This window comes from Ranitomeya imitator, chromosome 2, assembly GCF_032444005.1.
Source record: "Ranitomeya imitator isolate aRanImi1 chromosome 2, aRanImi1.pri, whole genome shotgun sequence".
Taxonomy (NCBI): Eukaryota; Metazoa; Chordata; class Amphibia; order Anura; family Dendrobatidae; genus Ranitomeya; species Ranitomeya imitator.
Genome location: NC_091283.1, coordinates 846,673,801 through 846,698,371, shown reverse-complemented (window position 1 = coordinate 846,698,371; position 24,571 = coordinate 846,673,801). Strand labels below are relative to the sequence as shown.

The window sequence follows — 24,571 nt, the reverse complement described above, 5'->3', positions numbered from 1 at the left end:
GAGCCCTGGGTCTGGGAGCCCTGAGACTGGGAGTCCTGGGTCTGGGAGTCCTGGGTCTGGGAGCCCTGGGTCTGGGAGCCCCGAGTCTGGGAGCCCTGAGACTGGGAGCCCCGGGTCTGGGAGCCCTGAGACTGGGAGTCCTGGGTCTGGGAGTCCTGGATCTGGGAGCCCTGGGTCTGGGAGCCCTGGGTCTGGGAGTCCTGGGTCTGGGAGTCCTGGGTCTGGGAGTCCTGGGTCTGCTGCTGCCTCCCTGGTTTGGTGCCACTGTGGCCCCTGCGGAGCGGCCCTATACTGTAGATATGGGTGATGTGGCCCTGCCCACGGTCCAGCCCGGTGGCATCTATGCCCCTCTCCATTCTCCGCTCATCAGTACCTGGCACAGTTGAGTAGGCAAAGAGGAAATCGGCCTCCACCGGGATCTTGTATCTGGGATTGGCGTCCGTCTCCAGCGAGTCGTTGGCCGGTCCCGAGTCGGTCTGAATCCCATCATCGAACTCTGAGCCCCGGCAGGCCTGGAACGTTACAGGAACCATTAGACTCCCACCGATTGTAATGGAAGACGCTGCTGGGTTTGGCATCAGCAGATGACTCGGTAAATGGGCCGGGAAACCACCGGGGAGCAGAGAGACGGGGCCCGGATATAGGAGACCCATCATACGTGAACGCGACCCTGAGGGGCCAGGACTTGTGTCATGTAGTCAGGCTCAGGGACCCCAAAATCTCCCAACAAGACCCCCAACTAATGTGAATGGTCTTCTTATATGGGTCTGAGACCTTCTGGGCCCCTCTAGGCTCCAGGGCCCCCTATAGCTACATGACACATCTATACAGGGTGCTGAGGCCGCAGTCCCCCCCAGCCCCGGTCCTGGAGGGGCCTAGAGATCCATCTGCCTACACAATGTTTCCAGACTGATACATTGTAACAAACTATCTGCAGGATTGAGATGGATCCGTTCAGCTCCAATCTGAACAGGAATGTAACAAACCCTCAGTTGTGAGAAGTTTCCATTCACTGCAGCAAGCAGAGATTCTGAAAATAGTAAGGAATAGAGATCCCACAGCTGCAAGTAAGTGTTGAAGGTTTTCATTATTTTATTTCCCCTTAAAAGGAACAGATCCGCACCGGACATCTGAGCCACATTGGGGTCTCTACTCTAGTTGCCCCCAGAGCTGCACTCGTGCTCTCTCCGCTCACAGCCCCTGCTGGTTCAGAGTCTGCACAGAGCGAGTCTTCATTCCTCGCAGTAGCCTGTGGCTTTCAGTCATAGAGGCGGCTGCTGCGGCTCCTCAGCACACCGTGGCCGGCCGCCCTGGGACTTTGATTGACAGCTCACTCTACACACATGCCCTGCACAGCCAGCTGTCAATCAAAGTGCCAGGAGCGGTTCTATTTGCCGGCGTCTATGCACCGAGCGGTGACTGCAGACCCGCCGACCGCCTCTAGGACTGAAAGCCGGGGGCTACTGGGAGGAATAAACTTTTCCCTGATAACCGGCCACCACTGTGACGTCCGTTACCGGCAGATTAACCCTATATATGCAGGATCATCGGACACAACGGTTTCCCTTTAACTTTCTTTCTGCAGTAGTGATGCTGCCCCTGGCGCTGTGCCTTGCCAGGTGCTGCCAGTGCCAGCCGGATGACACCTGCTGCCACGGCCGACATCACAGAAAGTCCCTGCGACATTACCTAATGCTCCTCTTATTATCAGATGGGCCGGGAGCCAATCAGATCTCTCCATGCAGGGAGGGGCCAATGGGAGATTTTAGGGCCACAAGTCGCCCTACTCCTGCAGCACATGCTGCTGCATCCTAGCAGGGCAGCCACTCGGGATCATGTTCCTGCCCTTCCAGGGGGTGCAGGGCTGCGGGCACACGGCACTGAGGCCCCATTGTTCCAGGTCCCAAAAACCGGGAATTCTGGTCCTGATGCCAAAAAATGATTCATCCACAAGTGAAAGTTCTCTGACATCCAAAAAATGTTGGGGATTTTGTTAATGAATTGGCGCCAGAATTGTGGTGAAGAAAAAAACCCCACAAACTTTAGCGCAGTCATTCCTATGTACTGAGGGGTGGGGGTCTCCCATGGGGCGCTGAACCCTTTACATCGGGAGCCGTCTGTGTGCCAGGGGTGCGCACCGCTCACTTCGCTCTGTTTGCTGTCTGGGAACAATCGTAGCTACATTTAAAGACTGAAAACCATTTGTGACCTAATATCTCACACAGCTGTGGGTTTGTTACAATGTATCCAGTGCTGAGAATCCTTAATGACCATGGATTGTGGACTCGGTGGAAAAAGACCCAGAAAAGCAGAAAAAATGGTGGACAGCCCCATAAAAGAGGGTCCAGATGGCATGGGTGGCAGATGGATCTGTATACAAGCTGTACGCTTGTGGTGGGGGGATGGAACTATACACTGAGCAGGGGCATAGAGCCGTACACCAGGGAGCTGCGGGGGGAAATGGAGCGTACACCAGGGAGGTGCGGGGGGGATGGAGCCGTACACCAGGGAGCTGCGGGGGGGATGGAGCGTACACCAGGGAGCTGCGGGGGGATGGAGCCGTACACCAGGGAGCTGCGGGGGGGGGGGGGATGGAGCCGTACACCAGGGAGCTGCGGGGGGGGATGGAGCGTACACCAGGGAGGTGCGGGGGGGGTTGGAGCCATACACCAGGGAGCTGCGGGGGGGATGGACCCGTACACCAGGGAGCTGCGGGGGGGATGGAGCGTACACCAGGGAGCTGCGGGGGGGGGGGGGGTTTGGGATGGAGCCGTACACCAGGGAGCTGCGGGGGGATGGAGCGTACACCAGGGAGCTGCGGGGGGGGGGGAGGGGGATGGAGCCGTACACCAGGGAGCTGCGGGTGGGGGTGGGGGGGTATGGAGCCGTACACCAGGGAGCTGCGGGGGGGATGGAGCCGTACATCAGGGAGCTGAGGGGGGAAAGGGATGGAGCCGTACACCAGGGCGCTGCGGGGGGGGGGGGGGGAATGGAGCTGTACACCAGGGAGCTGCGGGGGGGGGGGGGGTATGGAGCCATACATCAGGGAGCTGCGGCGGGAAGGGGATGGAGCCGTACACCAGGGAGCTGCGGGGGGGGGGGGGGGATGTAGCCTTACACCAGGGAGCTGCGGTGAGCTGCGGGGGGGGGGGGGGGTGATGGAGCCTTACACCAGGGAGCTGCGGGGGGGATGGAGCCGTACACTAGGGAGCTGCGGGGGGGATGGAGCCGTACACTAGGGAGCTGCGGGGGGGATGGAGCCGTACAGTAGGGAGCTGCGGGGGGGGGGGGGGATGGAGCCGTATACCAGGGAGCTGCGGGGGGGATGGAGCCGTACACCAGGGAGCTGCGGGGGGGATGGAGCCGTACACCAGGGAGCTGTGGGGGGATGGAGCCCTACACCAGGGAGCTGCGGGGGGGCGATGGTACCGTACACCAGGGCGCTGCGGGGGGGATGGAGCCGTACACCAGGGCGCTGCGGGGGGGATGGAGCCGTACACCAGGGCGCTGCGGGGGGGATGGAGCCGTACACCAGGGCGCTGCGGGGGGGATGGAGCCGTACACCAGGGAGCTGTGGGGGGATGGAGCCCTACACACCCAGGGAGCTGCGGGGGGGGGGGGGAGGGGGATGGTACCGTACACCAGGGAGCTGCGGGGGGGATGGAGCCGTACACCAGGGAGCTGCGGGGGGATGGAGCCGTAAACCAGGGAGCTGTGGGGGGATGGAGCCCTACACCCAGGGAGCTGCGGGGGGGGAGGGGGATGGTACCGTACACCAGGGAGCTGCGGGGGGATGGAGCCGTACACCAGGGAGCTGCGGGGGGGATGGAGCCGTACACCAGGGAGCTGTGGGGGGATGGAGCCCTACACCCAGGGAGCTGCGGGGGAGATGGAGCCGTACACCAGGGAGCTGCGGGGGGGATGGAGCTGTATACTGTACAGTGTGCGGCTGCATGCATTTCTATGCTCCGGGCCCGAGTGCTGCTGCCTGGTATTGATGTGCGAGTTTCTCGCATTGCACACATGTGTGACCCCGGCCTCACGCTCACAGTTTGGAACTTGCTATTTTGCCATTATACCTGGATGAAGAACAGTTTCGGCTTCCCCACCAGACTTTTGCACTTGTCTCCCCGGAATAGGGAGGTGAGAGACTTTATAGCCATGGCTCCGTCGATGCCGTAGATCTGACCTTCTTCTCCATGACTCAGGAGGATGCAGGCGAAACAAGAGCTGTCGCTGTGATTCTGCTGCGCCACTGCCGGGAGAAGGAAACCACCATGACTCTACATTCAGGGCTTGTGTGCGGGCGACATCCGCTGCCCGAGATCCTGCCCAAGCTGCAGACGAGCCAAGGAGAACAACGCTGCAGCCGATCGTCACACAGTGTCCCAGAAACAGAAGAAATTCCCTGACGCCATATACTATATGCCGGGATATAAAAGTCTACACACCCCTGTGACTGGACACTACTCTTGTATTACACCCCTGTGTAACGCCAGGTATTTGTCACGTAAACCATCACCAAGAAGAACCATTTCAGACCCCCACGTTCCCCCTGCACCCAGCCCCATCAGTGGTGACATTACAAGGGTCTCTGCTGGCAGCTCATCACTATGTGGTGTCAGGTTCGAGGCTTCGTCTTTTAATGTTTTAACTACGTATAAATAAAGAATCCATTTTTCCCTTTAGGTTGGTGCCGGAATCTTTGCCCATTTTTCATCTACCTTCCTCTGATGACCAGTGGTAACTGGTATCGGCAATCAGGAGGAACTCCGAGCCAAATATCCAGCGACACATTCTCAGTGTGCGGTGTTAGTGTGCAGTGACGGTTAGCAGTGTCGGGGATGAGGCTCTGGTCACTCACTATTCTGCAGCAATCTCTCCATATCTTCACAGCTTCTGTCGTTATAAACCGTTGTATCAAATCCAAGGCTCCTGAAACAACGAAGGAGATCGCCGGCGTCTTTATCCGTCCCATTCCGGATACACATCCCTGAAAGTAATCAAAGAAAGTTGCAATAGTCCTATCCATCATCAGAGAACAGCGGTGACCTCACTGAGAATGCCTCCTATCCATCACCAGAGATCAGCGGTGACATCACTGAGAATGTCTCCTATCCATCACTAGAGATCAGCGGTGACATCACTGAGAATGCCTCCTATCCATCATCAGAGAACAGCGGTGACCTCACTGAGAATGCCTCCTATCCATCACCAGAGATCAGCGGTGACATCACTGAGAATGCCTCCTATCCATCACCAGAGATCAGCGGTGACATCACTGAGAATGCCTCCTATCCATCACCAGAGATCAGCGGTGACATCACTGAGAATGCCTCCTATCCATCACCAGAGATCAGCGGTGACATCACTGAGAATGTCTCCTATCCATCACCAGAGATCAGCGGTGACATCACTGAGAATGCCTCCTATCCATCACCAGAGATCAGCGGTGACCTCACTGAGAATGCCTCCTATCCATCACCAGAGATCAGCGGTGACCTCACTGAGAATGTCTCCTATCCATCACCAGAGATCAGCGGTGACATCACTGAGAATGTCTCCTATCCATCACCACAGATCAGAGGTGACATCACTGAGAATGTCTCCTATCCATCACCAGAGATCAGCGGTGACATCACCGAGAATGCCTCCTATCCATCACCAGAGATCAGCGGTGACATCACTGAGAATGCCTCCTATCCATCACCAGAGATCAGAGGTGACATCACTGAGAATGCCTCCTATCCATCACCAGAGATCAGAGGTGACATCACCGAGAATGCCTCCTATCCATCACCAGAGATCAGCGGTGACATCACTGAGAATGCCTCCTATCCATCACCAGAGATCAGAGGTGACATCACTGAGAATGCCTCCTATCCATCACCAGAGATCAGAGGTGACATCACTGAGAATGCCTCCTATCCATCACCAGAGATCAGAGGTGACATCACTGAGAATGCCTCCTATCCATCACCAGAGATCAGAGGTGACCTCACTGAGAATGTCTCCTAGCCATCCCCAGAGACACAGACTGTAGACTTTTATCACCTGTTTTCTCCTGGAAGTTCTTGTTGTTAATGATGACACATTTGCCGACTTTCCCATAGTTCATTCTGTACTGAAAATCTGGTGACATCACTGAGAATGCCTCCTATCCATCATCAGAGAACAGCGGTGACCTCACTGAGAATGCCTCCTATCCATCACCAGAGATCAGCGGTGACATCACTGAGAATGCCTCCTATCCATCACCAGAGATCAGCGGTGACATCACTGAGAATGCCTCCTATCCATCACCAGAGATCAGCGGTGACATCACTGAGAATGCCTCCTATCCATCACCAGAGATCAGCGGTGACATCACTGAGAATGTCTCCTATCCATCACCAGAGATCAGCGGTGACATCACTGAGAATGCCTCCTATCCATCACCAGAGATCAGCGGTGACCTCACTGAGAATGCCTCCTATCCATCACCAGAGATCAGCGGTGACCTCACTGAGAATGTCTCCTATCCATCACCAGAGATCAGCGGTGACATCACTGAGAATGTCTCCTATCCATCACCACAGATCAGAGGTGACATCACTGAGAATGTCTCCTATCCATCACCAGAGATCAGCGGTGACATCACCGAGAATGCCTCCTATCCATCACCAGAGATCAGCGGTGACATCACTGAGAATGCCTCCTATCCATCACCAGAGATCAGAGGTGACATCACTGAGAATGCCTCCTATCCATCACCAGAGATCAGAGGTGACATCACCGAGAATGCCTCCTATCCATCACCAGAGATCAGCGGTGACATCACTGAGAATGCCTCCTATCCATCACCAGAGATCAGAGGTGACATCACTGAGAATGCCTCCTATCCATCACCAGAGATCAGAGGTGACATCACTGAGAATGCCTCCTATCCATCACCAGAGATCAGAGGTGACATCACTGAGAATGCCTCCTATCCATCACCAGAGATCAGAGGTGACCTCACTGAGAATGTCTCCTAGCCATCCCCAGAGACACAGACTGTAGACTTTTATCACCTGTTTTCTCCTGGAAGTTCTTGTTGTTAATGATGACACATTTGCCGACTTTCCCATAGTTCATTCTGTACTGAAAATCTGGTGACATCACTGAGAATGCCTCCTATCCATCACCAGAGATCAGCGGTGACATCACTGAGAATGCCTCCTATCCATCACCAGAGATCAGAGGTGACATCACTGAGAATGCCTCCTATCCATCACCAGAGATCAGAGGTGACATCACTGAGAATGCCTCCTATCCATCACCAGAGATCAGAGGTGAAATCACTGAGAATGCCTCCTATCCATCACCAGAGATCAGAGGTGACATCACTGAGAATGCCTCCTATCCATCACCAGAGATCAGAGGTGACATCACTGAGAATGCCTCCTATCCATCACCAGAGATCAGCGGTGACATCACTGAGAATGCCTCCTATCCATCACTAGAGATCAGAGGTGACCTCACTGAGAATGCCTCCTATCCATCACCAGAGATCAGAGGTGAAATCACTGAGAATGCCTCCTACCCATCACCAGAGATCAGAGGTGACATCACTGAGAATACCTCTTATCTATCACCAGAGATCAGCGGTGACATCACTGAGAATGCCTCCTATCCATCAGCAGAGATCAGCGGTGACATCACTCAAAATGCCTCCTATCCATCACCAGAGATCAGCGGTGACATCACTGAGAATGCCTCCTATCCATCACCAGAGATCAGCGGTTACATCACTGAGAATGCCTCCTATCCATCACCAGAGATCAGCGGTTACATCACTGAGAATGCCTCCTATCCATCAGCAGAGATCAGCGGTGACATCACTCAAAATGCCTCCTATCCATCACCAGAGATCAGCGGTGACATCACTGAGAATGCCTCCTATCCATCACCAGAGATCAGCGGTGACATCACTGAGAATGCCTCCTATCCATCACCAAAGATCAGCGGTGACATCACTGAGAATGCCTCCTATCCATCACCAGAGATCAGCGGTGACATCACTGAGAATGCCTCCTATCCATCACCAGAGATCAGTGGTGACATCACTGAGAATGCCTCCTATCCATCACCGGAGATCAGCGGTGACATCACTGAGAATGTCTCCTATCCATCACCAGAGATCAGCGGTGACATCACTGAGAATGCCTCCTATCCATCACCAGAGATCAGCGGTGACATCACTGAGAATGCCTCCTATCCATCACCAGAGATCAGCGGTGACATCACTGAGAATGTCTCCTATCCATCACCAGAGATCAGCGGTGACATCACTGAGAATGCCTCCTATCCATCACCAGAGATCAGCGGTGACATCACTGAGAATGCTTCCTATCCATCACCAGAGATCAGAGGTGAAATCACTGAGAATGCCTCCTATCCATCACCAGAGATCAGAGGTGACATCACTGAGAATGCCTCCTATCCATCACCAGAGATCAGAGGTGACATCACTGAGAATGCTTCCTATCCATCACCAGAGATCAGAGGTGAAATCACTGAGAATGCCTCCTATCCATCACCAGAGATCAGCGGTGAAATCACTGAGAATGCCTCCTATCCATCACCAGAGATCAGAGGTGACATCACTGAGAATGCCTCCTATCCATCACCAGAGATCAGAGGTGAAATCACTGAGAATGCCTCCTATCCATCACCAGAGATCAGAGGTGACATCACTGAGAATGCCTCCTATCCATCACCAGAGACCAGCGGTGACATCACTGAGAATGCCTCCTATCCATCACTAGAGATCAGAGGTGACCTCACTGAGAATGCCTCCTATCCATCACCAGAGATCAGCGGTGACATCACTGAGAATGCCTCCTATCCATCACCAGAGATCAGAGGTGAAATCACTGAGAATGCCTCCTATCCATCACCAGAGATCAGAGGTGACATCACTGAGAATGCCTCCTATCCATCACCAGAGATCAGAGGTGACATCACTGAGAATGCCTCCTATCCATCACCAGAGATCAGCGGTGACATCACTGAGAATGCCTCCTATCCATCACTAGAGATCAGAGGTGACCTCACTGAGAATGCCTCCTATCCATCACCAGAGATCAGAGGTGAAATCACTGAGAATGTCTCCTATCCATCACCAGAGATCAGCGGTGAAATCACTGAGAATGCCTCCTATCCATCACTAGAGATCAGAGGTGACCTCACTGAGAATGCCTCCTATCCATCATCAGAGAACAGCGGTGACCTCACTGAGAATGCCTCCTATCCATCACCAGAGATCAGCGGTGACATCACTGAGAATGCCTCCTATCCATCACCAGAGATCAGCGGTGACATCACTGAGAATGCCTCCTATCCATCACCAGAGATCAGCGGTGACCTCACTGAGAATGCCTCCTATCCATCACCAGAGATCAGCGGTGACATCACTGAGAATGCCTCCTATCCATCATCAGAAAACAGCGGTGACCTCACCGAGAATGTCTCCTATCCATCACCAGAGATCAGCGGTGACATCACTGAGAATGTCTCCTATCCATCACCAGAGATCAGAGGTGACATCACTGAGAATGTCTCCTATCCATCACCAGAGATCAGCGGTGACATCACCGAGAATGCCTCCTATCCATCACCAGAGATCAGCGGTGACATCACTGAGAATGCCTCCTATCCATCACCAGAGATCAGAGGTGACATCACTGAGAATGCCTCCTATCCATCACCAGAGATCAGAGGTGACATCACTGAGAATGCCTCCTATCCATCACCAGAGATCAGAGGTGACCTCACTGAGAATGTCTCCTAGCCATCCCCAGAGACACAGACTGTAGACTTTTATCACCTGTTTTCTCCTGGAAGTTCTTGTTGTTAATGATGACACATTTGCCGACTTTCCCATAGTTCATTCTGTACTGAAAATCTGGTGACATCACTGAGAATGCCTCCTATCCATCACCAGAGATCAGAGGTGACATCACTGAGAATGCCTCCTACCCATCACCAGAGATCAGAGGTGACATCACTGAGAATACCTCTTATCTATCACCAGAGATCAGCGGTGACATCACTGAGAATGCCTCCTATCCATCACCAGAGATCAGCGGTTACATCACTGAGAATGCCTCCTATCCATCAGCAGAGATCAGCGGTGACATCACTCAAAATGCCTCCTATCCATCACCAGAGATCAGCGGTGACATCACTGAGAATGCCTCCTATCCATCACCAGAGATCAGCGGTGACATCACTGAGAATGCCTCCTATCCATCACCAGAGATCAGCGGTGACATCACTGAGAATGCCTCCTATCCATCACCGGAGATCAGCGGTGACATCACTGAGAATGTCTCCTAGCCATCACCAGAGATCAGCGGTGACATCACTGAGAATGCCTCCTATCCATCACCAGAGATCAGAGGTGACATCACTGAGAATGTCTCCTATCCATCACCAGAGATCAGAGGTGACATCACTGAGAATGTCTCCTATCCATCACCAGAGATCAGCGGTGACATCACTGAGAATGCCTCCTATCCATCACCAGAGATCAGCGGTGACATCACTGAGAATGTCTCCTATCCATCACCAGAGATCAGAGGTGACATCACTGAGAATGCCTCCTATCCATCACCAGAGATCAGCGGTGACATCACTGAGAATGCCTCCTATCCATCACCAGAGATCAGCGGTGACATCACTGAGAATGCCTCCTATCCATCACCAGAGATCAGAGGTGACATCACTGAGAATGCCTCCTATCCATCACCAGAGATCAGCGGTGACATCACTGAGAATGTCTCCTATCCATCACCAGAGATCAGAAGTGACATCACTGAGAATGCCTCCTATCCATCACCAGAGATCAGCGGTGACATCACTGAGAATGTCTCCTATCCATCACCAGAGATCAGAAGTGACATCACTGAGAATGTCTCCTATCCATCACCAGAGAACAGCGGTGACCTCACTGAGAATGCCTCCTATCCATCACCAGAGATCAGCGGTGACATCACTGAGAATGCCTCCTATCCATCACCAGAGATCAGCGGTGACATCACTGAGAATGCCTCCTATCCATCACCAGAGATCAGCGGTGACATCACTGAGAATGTCTCCTATCCATCACCAGAGATCAGCGGTGACATCACTGAGAATGTCTCCTATCCATCACCAGAGATCAGAGGTGAAATCACTGAGAATGCCTCCTATCCATCACCAGAGATCAGAGGTGACATCACTGAGAATGCCTCCTATCCATCACCAGAGATCAGAGGTGACCTCACTGAGAATGCCTCCTATCCATCCCCAGAGACACAGACTGTAGACTTTTATCACCTGTTTTCTCCTGGAAGTTCTTGTTGTTAATGATGACACATTTGCCGACTTTCCCATAGTTCATTCTGTACTGAAAATCTGGGGTGAGGATCCGCATGATCTGTGCCGACGTCTTCTCTGATGTCTCTTGGTCATTTTTCTTCTTTCTATCAGAAGATACAAATCAGATTCTGATATAAAACATTGTATAAATCAGAGGCAAATAGAACTGATACAGGACACAATGTCTACAGAGACCACAACCCACATCACTGCTAAATAATGTCCCATAAGTGTGTCGTCCATAGATCCCCCATAACAGTACATCATCCACAGATCCCCCATAACAGTACGTCATCCATAGATCCCTGATAACAGTGCATCATCCACTGATCCCCCATAATAGCATGCCATCCATCGATCCCCCATAACAGTGTATAATCCTCAGATCCCCCATAATAGCGCGTCATCCAGCGATCCCCGGTAACAGTGCATCCTCCACAGGTGTTACATAGGACTGCAGGTGACATCTACCCCATTATCTGTAGTAGGAGAGTTATCGCTGTGTTACATGGGACTGCGGGTGACAGCTGGGACACTATCTGTATATAATCTAGTTTGCAGGTGGAAAGAACTTTGTTCGCCAGTTTTGCTATTGTAGGAAAATAAATCTGTAGAATCAGGTTTTTCAAGACTTTCACGTAATCTTCACAATAGAAAGCAGATATCTCTCCAGGACTGTGAGATGAGTGTCGGCTCACCAGGGCGGTATAATTGATTCTAAATGTATTTATACTCACACCTGAATAATCTTTGCACTTTTCAATAGTTTTGTATCTTTATAGCTAATGTTGTTATCTGGCCACAAGATGTTGGTGATGTTTGATCATGGTTAAGAGACTGTGATATGTCTGTAAGATGTAAAAGGAAGGGTTTTATAAGTGAAAGACAGGAAGTGGGAGCGTGGCCATCTTGGGCAGAGTCTGCAGGAATGAGGAGTGTATAAGGCTGTGCTGGAGAGGGATACAGTGACATCCCCTTGTGACAGCACCCTTCTGAGTTAAGAGCAGTGACACCTTGAAGTTGAGCTGAACCGGTACCCAAACCTGTCCGGATGTGAGGTCATTCCTGCTGTAAAAGCTCTTAAAGAACAGAAGGGACCTGTGAAGTGAAAGGTGCCGCATTCTGTGGAAGTGTTATAGGACAAGCCTCCACGTTATTGCTCACTGGCTGGAAGACCTCTGCATCCGTCAGCGTGTCCTGAGTGTGTCGTTCAGAGCAGACCTAGCGGTAAGAAACACTAAAAGCCCACTGCGACACCGCAATAGGTAAACATACACGCATCACATTATATTTTGGTGTCAAGAGACACCCGGCCGGAACAAAGCTGTTAGTTATATTCACTCTACGGAACACATTTTCCTACTGGAATCAACGCCCAGAAACCCCAAATTTGTCACTACGTTTTCGTGCTGTTCAGTAACTAAGGATTCTGTGCTACATATAGGTGCTGACACGGCCCGCAGGGACCTCCAGGAAGGACGACCTCCAGGAAGGACTTGTGTCTTCCTCTGTGTTTTGCTGGAAGAGGAGTCTCTCTGTGGGACATTATAAGATGGCGCAGATTTGTCCATGGCACCTTCTCTGACCGCTGCTCTCAATGACAAATGTTTCCAAGCGTTTAGAGTGGTGTAGAAACCTCCAGAATTGGTCCCTCGAGCAGTGGAAACGTGATATTCTCAGACGAATCATCGTTTACCCCATTTCCGACCTCCGGCCGAGTGTACGTTTGGAGACCGCCGAAAGAAGCATTCCATCCAGACTGCCTTCTCCGAACCGTAAAAGATGGTGGAGGCTCTGTGATGATATGGGAAGCTTTTTCGTGGAGATCCGCTGGGCCAATGATATCCCTTCATGGAAGAATTAACAGCCGAGTTTATTTAGACATTTTGGGCGACCAAGTGCATCCAATGGTTCAAGCACTGTTCCCGGAGGGGAACGCCATCTTTCAGGATGATAATGCACCAGTTCATACAGCTAGAATCGTTAAAGCATGGTACGAGGAACATTCTAATGAAGTTGAGCATCTCATCTGGCCCCCACTGTCCCCAGACCTCAACATTATTGAGCATTTATGGCCGATTTTAGAGATTCGAGTTAGACGCCGATTTCCGCCGCCATTGTCGCTCAAACAACTGGAGGGAGTTTTAACTGCAGAATGGGCTAAAATTCCTTTGGAAACAATTCACACCTTGTATGAATCCATACCCCGGAGAATGGAGGCTGTAAACGCTGCAAAAGGTGGACCTACACCAGATTAAACTAACTTTTGTTGATTTTCCAATATTTGATCCAGCCCCTGTATATATATATATTCTTAAGATTGTGAACCATTGTGTTGAACCGCAGGCGAGCCCGTGCTTTGACCTTGCTGTAAGGTAATGGCAGCCGGCTCAGAAGAGCGCGCCAACAGGAAAATTCCCATTGAGTAAATAGCAGAAGCAGTTCTCTTGGGTGCCGTCCAGCACGGTGGATATATGCCGTCCAGCACAGTGGATATACGCCGTCCAGCACAGCGGATATACGCCATCCAGCACGGTGGATATATGCCGTCCAGCACAGCGGATATACGCCGTCCAGCACGGTGGATATTGTTATGAACAGGTAATTCAGAACCACAATGGACATAGAAGTACAGAGCACACAAATGACCTGACAATGACTAAAAATTAAGGACGAGCTCTGAGACGTGGGAACTCTGCTGACCGCAATCCCTAATCCTAACACACCACACTAGAGGTAGCCGTGGATTGCGCCTAACGCTCCCTATGCAACTCGGCACAGCCTGAGAAACTAACTAGCCCTGAAGACAGAAAAATAAGCCTACCTTGCCTCAGAGAAATTCCCCAAAGGAAAAGGCAGCCCCCTACATATAATGACTGTGAGTAAGATGAAAATACAAACACAGAGATGAAATAGATTTAGCAAAGTGAGGCCCGACTTACTGAATAGACCGAGGATAGGAAAGATAGGTATGCGGTCAACACAAAAACCTACAAACAACCACGCAGAGGGGCAAAAAGACCCTCCGCACCGACTAACGGTACGGAGGTGCTCCCTCTGCGTCTCAGAGCTTCCAGCAAGCAAGAAAAACCAATAAAGCAAGCTGGACAGAAAAAATAGCAAACAAAAAATAACACTAGCAAAACTTAGCTTATGCAGGATAGAGAGGCCACAGGAACGATCCAGAAGGAAGCAAGACCAATACTAGAACATTGACTGGAGGCCAGGATCAAAGCACCAGGTGGAGTTAAATAGAGCAGCACCTAACGACTTAACCTCATCACCTGAGGAAGGAAACTCAGAAGCCGCAGTACCACTCTCGACCACAGGAGGGAGCTTGGCCACAGAATTCACAACAGTACCACCCCCTTGAGGAGGGGTCACCGAACCCTCACCAGAGCCCCCAGGCCGACCAGGATGAGCCACATGAAAGGCACGAACCAGATCGGTAGCATGGACATCAGAGGCAAAGACCCAGGAATTATCCTCCTGACCATAACCCTTCCACTTAACCAGATACTGGAGTTTCCATCTCGAAACACGAGAATCCAAAATCTTCTCCACTATATACTCCAATTCCCCTTCAACCAAAACCGGAGCAGGAGGATCAATAGATGGAACCACAGGTGCCACGTATCTCCGCAACAATGACCTATGGAACACGCTATGGATGGAAAAAGAAGCTGGAAGAGTCAAACGAAAAGACACAGGATTAAGAACCTCAGAAATCCTATATGGACCAATGAAACGAGGCTTAAATTTAGGAGAGGAAACCTTCATAGGAATATAACGAGATGACAACCAAACCAAATCCCCAACACGAAGTCGGGGACCCACACGGCGCCTGCGGTTAGCAAAACATTGAGCCTTCTCCTGGGACAAAGTCAGATTGTCCAGTACATGAGTCCAAATCTGCTGCAACCTATCCACCACAGTATCCACACCAGGACAGTCCGAAGACTCAACCTGCCCTGAAGAGAAACGAGGATGGAACCCAGAATTGCAGAAAAACGGCGAAACCAAAGTAGCCGAGCTGGCCCGATTATTAAGGGCGAACTCAGCCAAAGGCAAAAAGGACACCCAATCATCCTGATCAGCAGAAACAAAACATCTCAGATATGTTTCCAAGGTCTGATTGGTTCGTTCAGTCTGGCCATTTGTCTGAGGATGGAAAGCCGAGGAAAAAGACAAATCAATGCCCATCCTAGCACAAAAGGCTCGCCAAAACCTCGAAACAAACTGGGAACCTCTGTCAGAAACGATGTTCTCTGGAATGCCATGTAAACGAACCACATGCTGGAAAAACAATGGCACCAAATCAGAGGAGGAAGGCAATTTAGACAAGGGTACCAAATGGACCATCTTAGAGAAGCGATCACAAACCACCCAAATGACCGACATTCTTTGAGAGACGGGGAGATGCGAAATAAAATCCATAGAGATATGTGTCCAAGGCCTCTTCGGGACCGGCAAGGGCAAAAGCAACCCACTGGCACGAGAACAGCAGGGCTTAGCTCGAGCACAAATCCCACAGGACTGCACAAAAGAACGCACATCCCGCGACAGAGACGGCCACCAAAAGGATCTAGCCACCAAATCTCTGGTACCAAAGATTCCAGGATGACCAGCCAACACCGAACAATGAACCTCAGAGATAACTTTATTGGTCCACCTATCAGGGACAAACAGTTTCTCCGCTGGGCAACGGTCAGGTTTATTAGCCTGAAATTTTTGCAGCACCCGCCGCAAATCAGGGGAGATGGCAGACAAAATTACCCCCTCTTTGAGAATACCCGCCGGCTCAGGCAAACCCGGAGAATCGGGCACAAAACTCCTAGACAGGGCATCCGCCTTCACATTTTTAGAGCCCAGAAGGTACGAAACCACAAAGTCAAAACGGGAGAAAAACAGCGACCAACGAGCCTGTCTAGGATTCAACCGTTTGGCAGACTCGAGATAAGTCAAGTTTTTGTGATCAGTCAAGACCACCACGCGATGCTTAGCTCCTTCAAGCCAATGACGCCACTCCTCGAATGCCCACTTCATGGCTAGCAACTCTCGATTGCCAACATCATAATTTCGCTCAGCAGGCGAAAATTTCCTGGAAAAGAAGGCGCATGGTTTCATCACCGAGCAATCAGAACTTCTCTGCGACAAAACAGCCCCTGCTCCAATTTCGGAAGCATCAACCTCGACCTGGAACAGAAGCGAAACATCTGGTTGGCACAACACAGGGGCAGAAGAAAAACGACGCTTCAACTCCTGAAAAGCCTCCACAGCAGCAGAAGACCAATTGACCACATCAGCACCTTTCTTAGTTAAATCAGTCAACGGTTTAGCAATGCTAGAAAAATTAGCGATGAAGCGACGATAAAAATTAGCATAGCCCAGGAACTTCTGCAGACTCTTCAGAGATGTTGGCTGAGTCCAATCATAAATGGCCTGAACTTTAACAGGGTCCATCTCGATAGTAGAAGGGGAAAAAATGAACCCCAAAAATGAAATCTTCTGAACACCAAAGAGACACTTTGACCCCTTCACAAACAAAGAATTTGCACGCAGGACCTGGAACACCATTCTGACCTGCTTCACATGAGACTCCCAATCATCCGAGAAGACCAAAATATCATCCAAGTATACAATCAGGAATTTATCCAGGTACTCTCGGAAGATGTCATGCATAAAGGACTGAAACAGATGGAGCATTAGAAAGTCCGAATGGCATAACCAGGTACTCAAAATGGCCCTCGGGCGTATTAAATGCTGTTTTCCATTCATCGCCCCGTTTAATACGCACAAGATTATACGCACCACGAAGATCTATCTTGGTGAACCAACTAGCCCCCTTAATCCGAGCAAACAAATCAGACAGCAGCGGCAAGGGGTACTGAAATTTGACCGTGATTTTATTTAGAAGGCGGTAATCAATACAAGGTCTCAGCGAACCATCCTTCTTGGCCACAAAAAAGAAACCCGCTCCCAATGGCGACGAGGACGGGCGAATATGACCCTTCTTCAAAGACTCCTTCACGTAACTCCGCATAGCGGCGTGCTCAGGTACAGATAAATTAAACAGTCGACCCTTAGGAAACTTACTACCAGGAATCAAATCGATAGCACAATCACAATCCCTATGCGGAGGTAGGGTATCGGACTTGGGCTCATCGAATACATCCTGATAATCAGACAAGAACTCTGGGACCTCAGAAGGGGCGGATGATGAGATAGACAGAAATGGAACATCACCATGTACCCCCTGACAACCCCAGCTGGACACAGACATTGATTTCCAATCTAATACTGGATTATGGACTTGTAGCCATGGCAACCCCAACACGACCACATCATGCAGATTATGCAACACCAGAAAGCGAATTTCCTTCTGGTGCGCAGGAGCCATGCACATGGTCAGCTGGGTTCAATACTGAGGCTTATTCTTGGCCAAAGGCGTAGCATCAATTCCTCTCAATGGAATAGGACACTGCAAGGGCTCCAAGAAAAACCCACAGCGCCTAGCAAACTCCAAGTCCATCAAATTCAGGGCAGCGCCTGAATCCACAAATGCCATGACAGAATACGATGACAAAGCGCAGATCAAGGTAACGGACAGAAGAAATTTCGACTGTACCGTACCAATGGTGGCAGACCTAGCGAACCGCTTAGTGCGCTTAGGACAATCGGAGATAGCATGAGTGGAATCACCACAGTAGAAACACAGCCCATTCAGACGTCTGTGTTCTTGCCGTTCAACTCTGGTCAAAGTCCTATCGCACTGCATAGGCTCAGGTTCATGCTCAGATAATACCGCCAAATGGTGCAGATTTACACTCGCGCAAGCGTCGACCGATCTGAATGGCCAAAGACATAGACTCATTCAGACCAGCAGGCGTGGGAAATCCCACCATGACATCCTTAAGGGCTTCAGAGAGACGGTTTCTGAAAATAGCTGCCAGTGCGCATTCATTCCATTGAGTGAGCACGGACCACTTTCTAAACTTCTGACAATAAATCTCTATCTCATCCTGACCCTGACACAGAGCCAGCAAATTTTTCTCTGCCTGATCCACTGAATTGGGTTCGTCGTACAGCAATCCGAGCGCCAGAAAAAACGCATCAATATTACATAATGCAGGATCTCCTGGCGCAAGGGAAAATGCCCAGTCTTGAGGGTCGCCACGTAATAAAGAAATAATGATCTTAACTTGTTGAACTGGGTCACCAGAGGAGTGGGGTTTCAGAGCCAGAAATAGTTTACAATTATTTTTAAAATTCAAAAACTTTGCTCTATCGCCAGAAAATAACTCAGGAATAGGAATCTTAGGTTCTAACATAGGATTCTGAACCACTAAATCTTGAATATTCTGTACATTTATAGCGAGATTATCCATCAAAGAGAACAGACCTTGAATGTCCATGTCCACACCTGTGTTCTGAACCACCCTGATGTAAAGGGGAAAAGAGAGACAGAACACAGTGCAAAAAAAAAAAATGGTCTCAGAACTTCTCTTTTCCCTCTATTGAGAAGCATTAGTACTTTGGGCCTCCAGTACTGTTATGAACAGGTAATTCAGAACCACAATGGACATAGAAGTACAGAGCACACAAGTGACCTGACAATGACTAAAAATTAAGGACGAGCTCCTAACACACCACACTAGAGGTAGCCGTGGATTGCGCCTAACGCTCCCTATGCAACTCGGCACAGCCTGAGAAACTAACTAGCCCTGAAGACAGAAAAATAAGCCTACCTTGCCTCAGAGAAATTCCCCAAAGGAAAAGGCAGCCCCCCACATATAATGACTGTGAGTAAGATGAAAATACAAACACAGAGATGAAATAGATTTAGCAAAGTGAGGCCCGACTTACTGAATAGACCGAGGATAGGAAAGATAGGTATGCGGTCAACACAAAAACCTACAAACAACCACGCAGAGGGGCAAAAAGACCCTCCGCACCAACTAACGGTACGGAGGTGCTCCCTCTGCGTCTCAGAGCTTCCAGCAAGCAAGAAAAAACCAATAAAGCAAGCTGGACAGAAAATATAGCAAACAAAAATTAACACAAGCAGAACTTAGCTTATGCAGGATAGAGAGGCCACAGGAACGATCCAGGAGGAAGCAAAACCAATACTAGAACATTGACTGGAGGCCAGGATCAAAGCACCAGGTGGAGTTAAATAGAGCAGCACCCAACGACTTAACCTCATCACCTGAGGAAGGAAACTCAGAAGCCGCAGTACCACTCTCGACCACAGGAGGGAGCTTGGCCACAGAATTCACAACAGGATATATGCCGTCCAGCACGGTGGATATATGCCATCCAGCACGGTGGATATATGCTGTCCAGCACGGTGGATATACGCCATCCAGCACGGTGGATATACGCCGTCCAGCACAGCGGATATATGCCGTCCAGCACAGGGGATATACGCCGTCCAGCACAGTGGATATACGCCGTCCAGCACAGTGGATATATGCCGTCCACCACAGTGGATATACGCCGTTCAGCACAGTGGATATATGCCGTCCAGCACGGTGGATATATGCCGTCCAGCACAGTGGATATATGCCGTCCAGCACAGTGGATATACGCCGTCCAGCACAGTGGATATATGCCGTCCAGCACGGTGGATATATGCCGTCCAGCACAGTGGATATACGCCGTCCAGCACGGTGGATATATGCCGTTCAGCACGGTGGATATACGCCGTCCAGCACAGTGGATATATGCCGTTCAGCACAGTGGATATATGCCGTCCAGCACGGTGGATATACGCCGTCCAGCACGGTGGATATACGCCGTCCAGCACAGTGGATATACGCCGTCCAGCACAGAGGATGTAGCCTTCTGACAAAATGTTTGTTTGATGCGTTTTTTTTATGCGTTTAGCAAAACCGAGTAGGAATATCTTCGTTCCTAAGTAAAATAGTTACGGACAGTGGACTGTGTGGAAATTCGTTCTTTTTTTGTCTGTGACTCTGCTGTATCTTGAACATCACCCTCGGTGCGTGATTTACAGGACGGCGCGTCTCACGGTTTAGTTACCATCCGATTATAGAGGATATCAAACACAGACGAAAGGGACGCTGTCAGCGTGGAGATGAGCGTCGCCGGTCAGGTGGCAACATAGACGGACCACAGCAGCTCCCAGTACATGACCCCATTATACTGCACCCGTCCTGCTTCAGTACAAGGCCGATAATCCTCAGATTCTAGCGAAAACGACCCCTTGTTCCCAATTATTGTGCATGGATCCTTAGTTTCCACGGTGGAAAATCTGCATTGTATCACCATAAGGCTATGTGCACACGTTCAGGAATTCATGCAGAAAATTCCTGTTGAAATCCGGACATTTCTGCCAGATTTCCGCATGCGTTTTTTTGCGCGGTTTTTGTGTGGTTTTTCCCAGACATTTCCCAATGCATTAGACAGTGGGAAATCCGCGAAAAAAAAGCAAAATTAATGAGCAGGTTTATTTTTTTTCCGCAATGCGTTTTTCATGCGGAAAAACGCACATCATGTGCACAGAAATTGCGGATTCCATTATAAATGATGGGATGCTTAATGTATGCAGATTATTTGCGGTTTTATAGCGTTTTTATAGCGCAAAAACGCTAAAAAACCCGCAAATAATCTGCAACGTGTGCACATAGCCTAATAGCTGAGATTTTACCAAATTTAAAACAGACCCTACAGAAAAAAAATCTGCGGTGGAGATCGACCGGTGGTGTGGAGGTGAACCCTCAGCGTGTCAATTCATGATGCAAATCTTCATCGCAGATTGTAAAAGAAAACGGCGACAAAATCCTCTGCAGAATTGCAGCCGCTTCAACTGCTGGAAAAAAATCTACAGCAAATCCGTCCGGTGTGAATAATCGGTTACAGTCATCAGTGTCCTGTCTCCATCACATGACGTCGGCATTGACGACTCTCCGGTGAGTCTTATAACCATTAAGCCCCTATAAACAGGGCAGACACCAGAGGCTGGATAATATTGGCCTTTTATTATAACATTACAAACATTTGAAGCCATTTTTCAAAAATGTGTTAGGATCCTTGAAGCTACAAAATCTGGTGACCCAAAAATTGACCGACCACTCACTTACTCCCAGCTGCAACCCACAGTCCCACGGGCTCATGAGCACCAAAGCCCAAAGGGTTAATTAACGGAATAACCGCTAACCCCAAACTGAACATTCACATCACCAGACCAGAGAACCAACCTATAGCAGAGGGATCCATGTCCTGATGTATCCCCCATACCAATGTAAAGCCAACTTCAGGGACCCCGATACACTCCACTAACCAGTATGACCCAGGATGGAAAAGCCCCTCAAAGAACCCCTCCCCATAGTCCCCTTTCTAAATCACCTATCCCCACTAACCCTTCCCATTGACCCCTCGTTCCACCTACTCCAAACCCATGTCATGTCGGCCTCTGCCCCTGTGCTATCCCAGTGCCAATGTTGGTTCCTACAGAATGACAGCAAGCAGAGGACTGGAGAATAAAGAGGAACTGATACATTTCTCGATCGATACAATGTTTTGTATCAATTTTCATCAAACACCCTCTTTGAGCTCCATTCTATGGTTTTGGAGGTCAGGATATAACTAAAAAACAATTACTGGTGGGTAAATCCAATCGTAGACAAACACATAAGATATTTCGCTGTGTCATTATTCAGTTACCAAAAACTAGAGCAAAACAGTGTGTGAAAAAAAAAGTACACCCTCATTGCTTCCATAAGAAATAATCAAATGCCTTTAATTAATTGTATCCATCAGCAAGTGTGAACAGCTCTATAAGAGCGGAAGTTCTGGACATTTGCTGGTTTGGAGCATTCAGGAACGCGTTACCGCAATGCTCAGAAGGAAAGAAATCAGCAATGATTGATTCCAAACAAACTGGAGTCCATGCTACAGTCACATGTGGAAAACATACAAGTCCACAATTATCCCAGCAGAGAACATCTCAAGAAATTCGTCCCAGACCGTGCAATGCCAATGGAAATTGCAACAAGAGCTACAGCTCAGAGTCTAAAGGCCTCAGATAGAAGGTTAAGTGTTTAGATTCACTGTGACCGTACAATTAAAATAGGCTGAACAAATAGAACCTATTTGGAAGGGCGGCCAGGAGAAATCCTGCTCTTTCTAAGAGAGGCTAAACCTCAGAACATTTCGGGGCAATTCCATAATTCCAAATGTCCGGCCCAGAGGAGGAGGAGGATTTGGGTGGTTTTTGTCTCCCAGGACTTGGGCACCTCACAGACAATGAGTCTTCCAAGAACAAAGTAAAGTAGAGGCAAATGTGAGGCCATCAGTCCAAAAACTAAAGCCCAGGGTCATGTGCAGAATGTCCTGCAGAAGACCACTACTGCAGGTTATCCTGCTGGAGGTGCTGCTCCACCATTCTGACCCATGGGGGTCATCATTACCTGGGCTCCTCATTAAGCGGCACTCCACTCTGCATCTGATCCTGAGCCGTGTGTCCTGCCTGCTCCCAGGGAAGCCCACCATGCTCCGGCCGGCTATGCACAAAGCTGTGCAGCTCGGTGCTGCACCTGAGTCAGCAGGGTCCTACGCGACCTTTCTATGTGGCCATTGAGCCCCCGCCCCACCCCCATCTCTAACCCGCCGGGTTTATTCAGACCTGACCCCTCAATGCTGAGCAGAGCAAAACTCCGGACCCTCAGCACTGACAGGTGGCACATAAAGCACACAATGCAGATTAGACGAAAATACCGCCACTGGTATAACACCGAAACCAGTATAAAACCGCCACCAGTATAACACCGCCACCATGAATAATCAGCGCATTATATACCGGGGCCAAGTGGAGGAAGCGAAAATACTGAAACCAGTATAACACCGCCATCAGTATAACACCGCCACCAGTATAGCACCGCCACCAGTATAGCAACAAAACCAGTATAACACCGAAACCAGTATAAAACCGCCACCAGTATAACACCGCCACCATGAATAATCAGCGCATTATATACCGGGGCCAAGTGGAGGAAGCGAAAATACTGAAACCAGTATAACACTGCCATCAGTATAACACCGCCACCAGTATAGCACCGCCACCAGTATAGCAACAAAACCAGTATAACACCGAAACCAGTATAACACCGCCACCAGTAAGGAACCGCCACCAGTAAGGAACCGCCACCAGTATAACACCACCACCAGTATAGCACCGCCACCAGTATAGCAACAAAACCAGTATAACACCGAAACCAGTATAACACCGAAACCAGTATAACACCGCCACCAGTAAGGAACCGCCACCAGTATAACACCACCACCAGTATAGCACCGCTACCAGTATGGATCCGCCACCAGTAAGGAACCGCCACCAGTATAACACCGCAACCAATGTAACACCACCACGAGTATAACACCGCAACCAGTATAACACCGAAACCAATATAACACCGAAACCAATATAACACTAAAACCAGTATAACACCGAAACCAATATAACACCGCCACCAGTGTAACACCGCCACCAATATAACACCACCACGAGTATAACACCGTCACCAGTATAGCACCGCCACCATTATAGCACCGAAACCAGTGTAACACCGCAACTAATGTAAAACCGAAACCAGTGCAACACAGTCACCAATATAACACCGTCACCAGTATAGCACCAAAACCAGTATAACACTGAAACCAGTATAACACCGAAACCAGTATAACACCAAAACCAATATAACACCGTCACCAGTATAACACCAAAACCAATATAACACCGTCACCAGTATAACACCAAAACCAGTATAACACTGAAACCAGTATAACACCGAAACCAGTATAACACCAAAACCAATATAACACCGTCACCAGTATAACACCAAAACCAATATAACACCGCCACCATGAATCATCAGCGCATTATATACTGGGGCCAAGTGTAGGAAGCGAAAAAATACCGCCACTGGTATAGTACTGATACACGGCTTAGCAGATAGTATCACACAAAAGAGTTAGTTAAAGCAGTGAGTGTATCTAATCCTATCCTGTGTGATACTGTCTGCTGAGCCGTGTATCTAATCCTATCCTGTGTGATACTGTCTGCTGAGCCGTGTATCTAATCCTCTCCTGTGTTATACTGTCTGCTGAGCCGTGTATCTAATCCTATCCTGTGTGATACTGTCTGCTGAGCTGTGTATCTAAT

General features: G+C 49.8%; 1 protein-coding gene across 2 annotated transcripts in view; it reads right to left on the bottom strand.

Annotated features, from left to right (window-relative positions):
- The window catches only part of CASP7 (caspase 7), a 46,489-nt gene that overhangs the window by 2,996 nt on the left and 18,922 nt on the right, over positions 1-24,571 (bottom strand). Inside the window, exons 3-6 of one of the 2 annotated variants that reach the window (XM_069754340.1) lie at positions 11,344-11,489; positions 4,865-4,993; positions 4,080-4,255; positions 374-512 (exon numbers count right to left, since the gene is read on the bottom strand). In XM_069754340.1, coding sequence (XP_069610441.1) covers positions 374-512; positions 4,080-4,255; positions 4,865-4,993; positions 11,344-11,489 — 590 coding nt within the window. Of the gene's footprint in view, positions 1-373; positions 513-4,079; positions 4,256-4,864; positions 4,994-6,054; positions 6,131-11,343; positions 11,490-24,571 lie in introns of those variants that run through there. The other variant, XM_069754341.1, reaches the window with a different exon arrangement.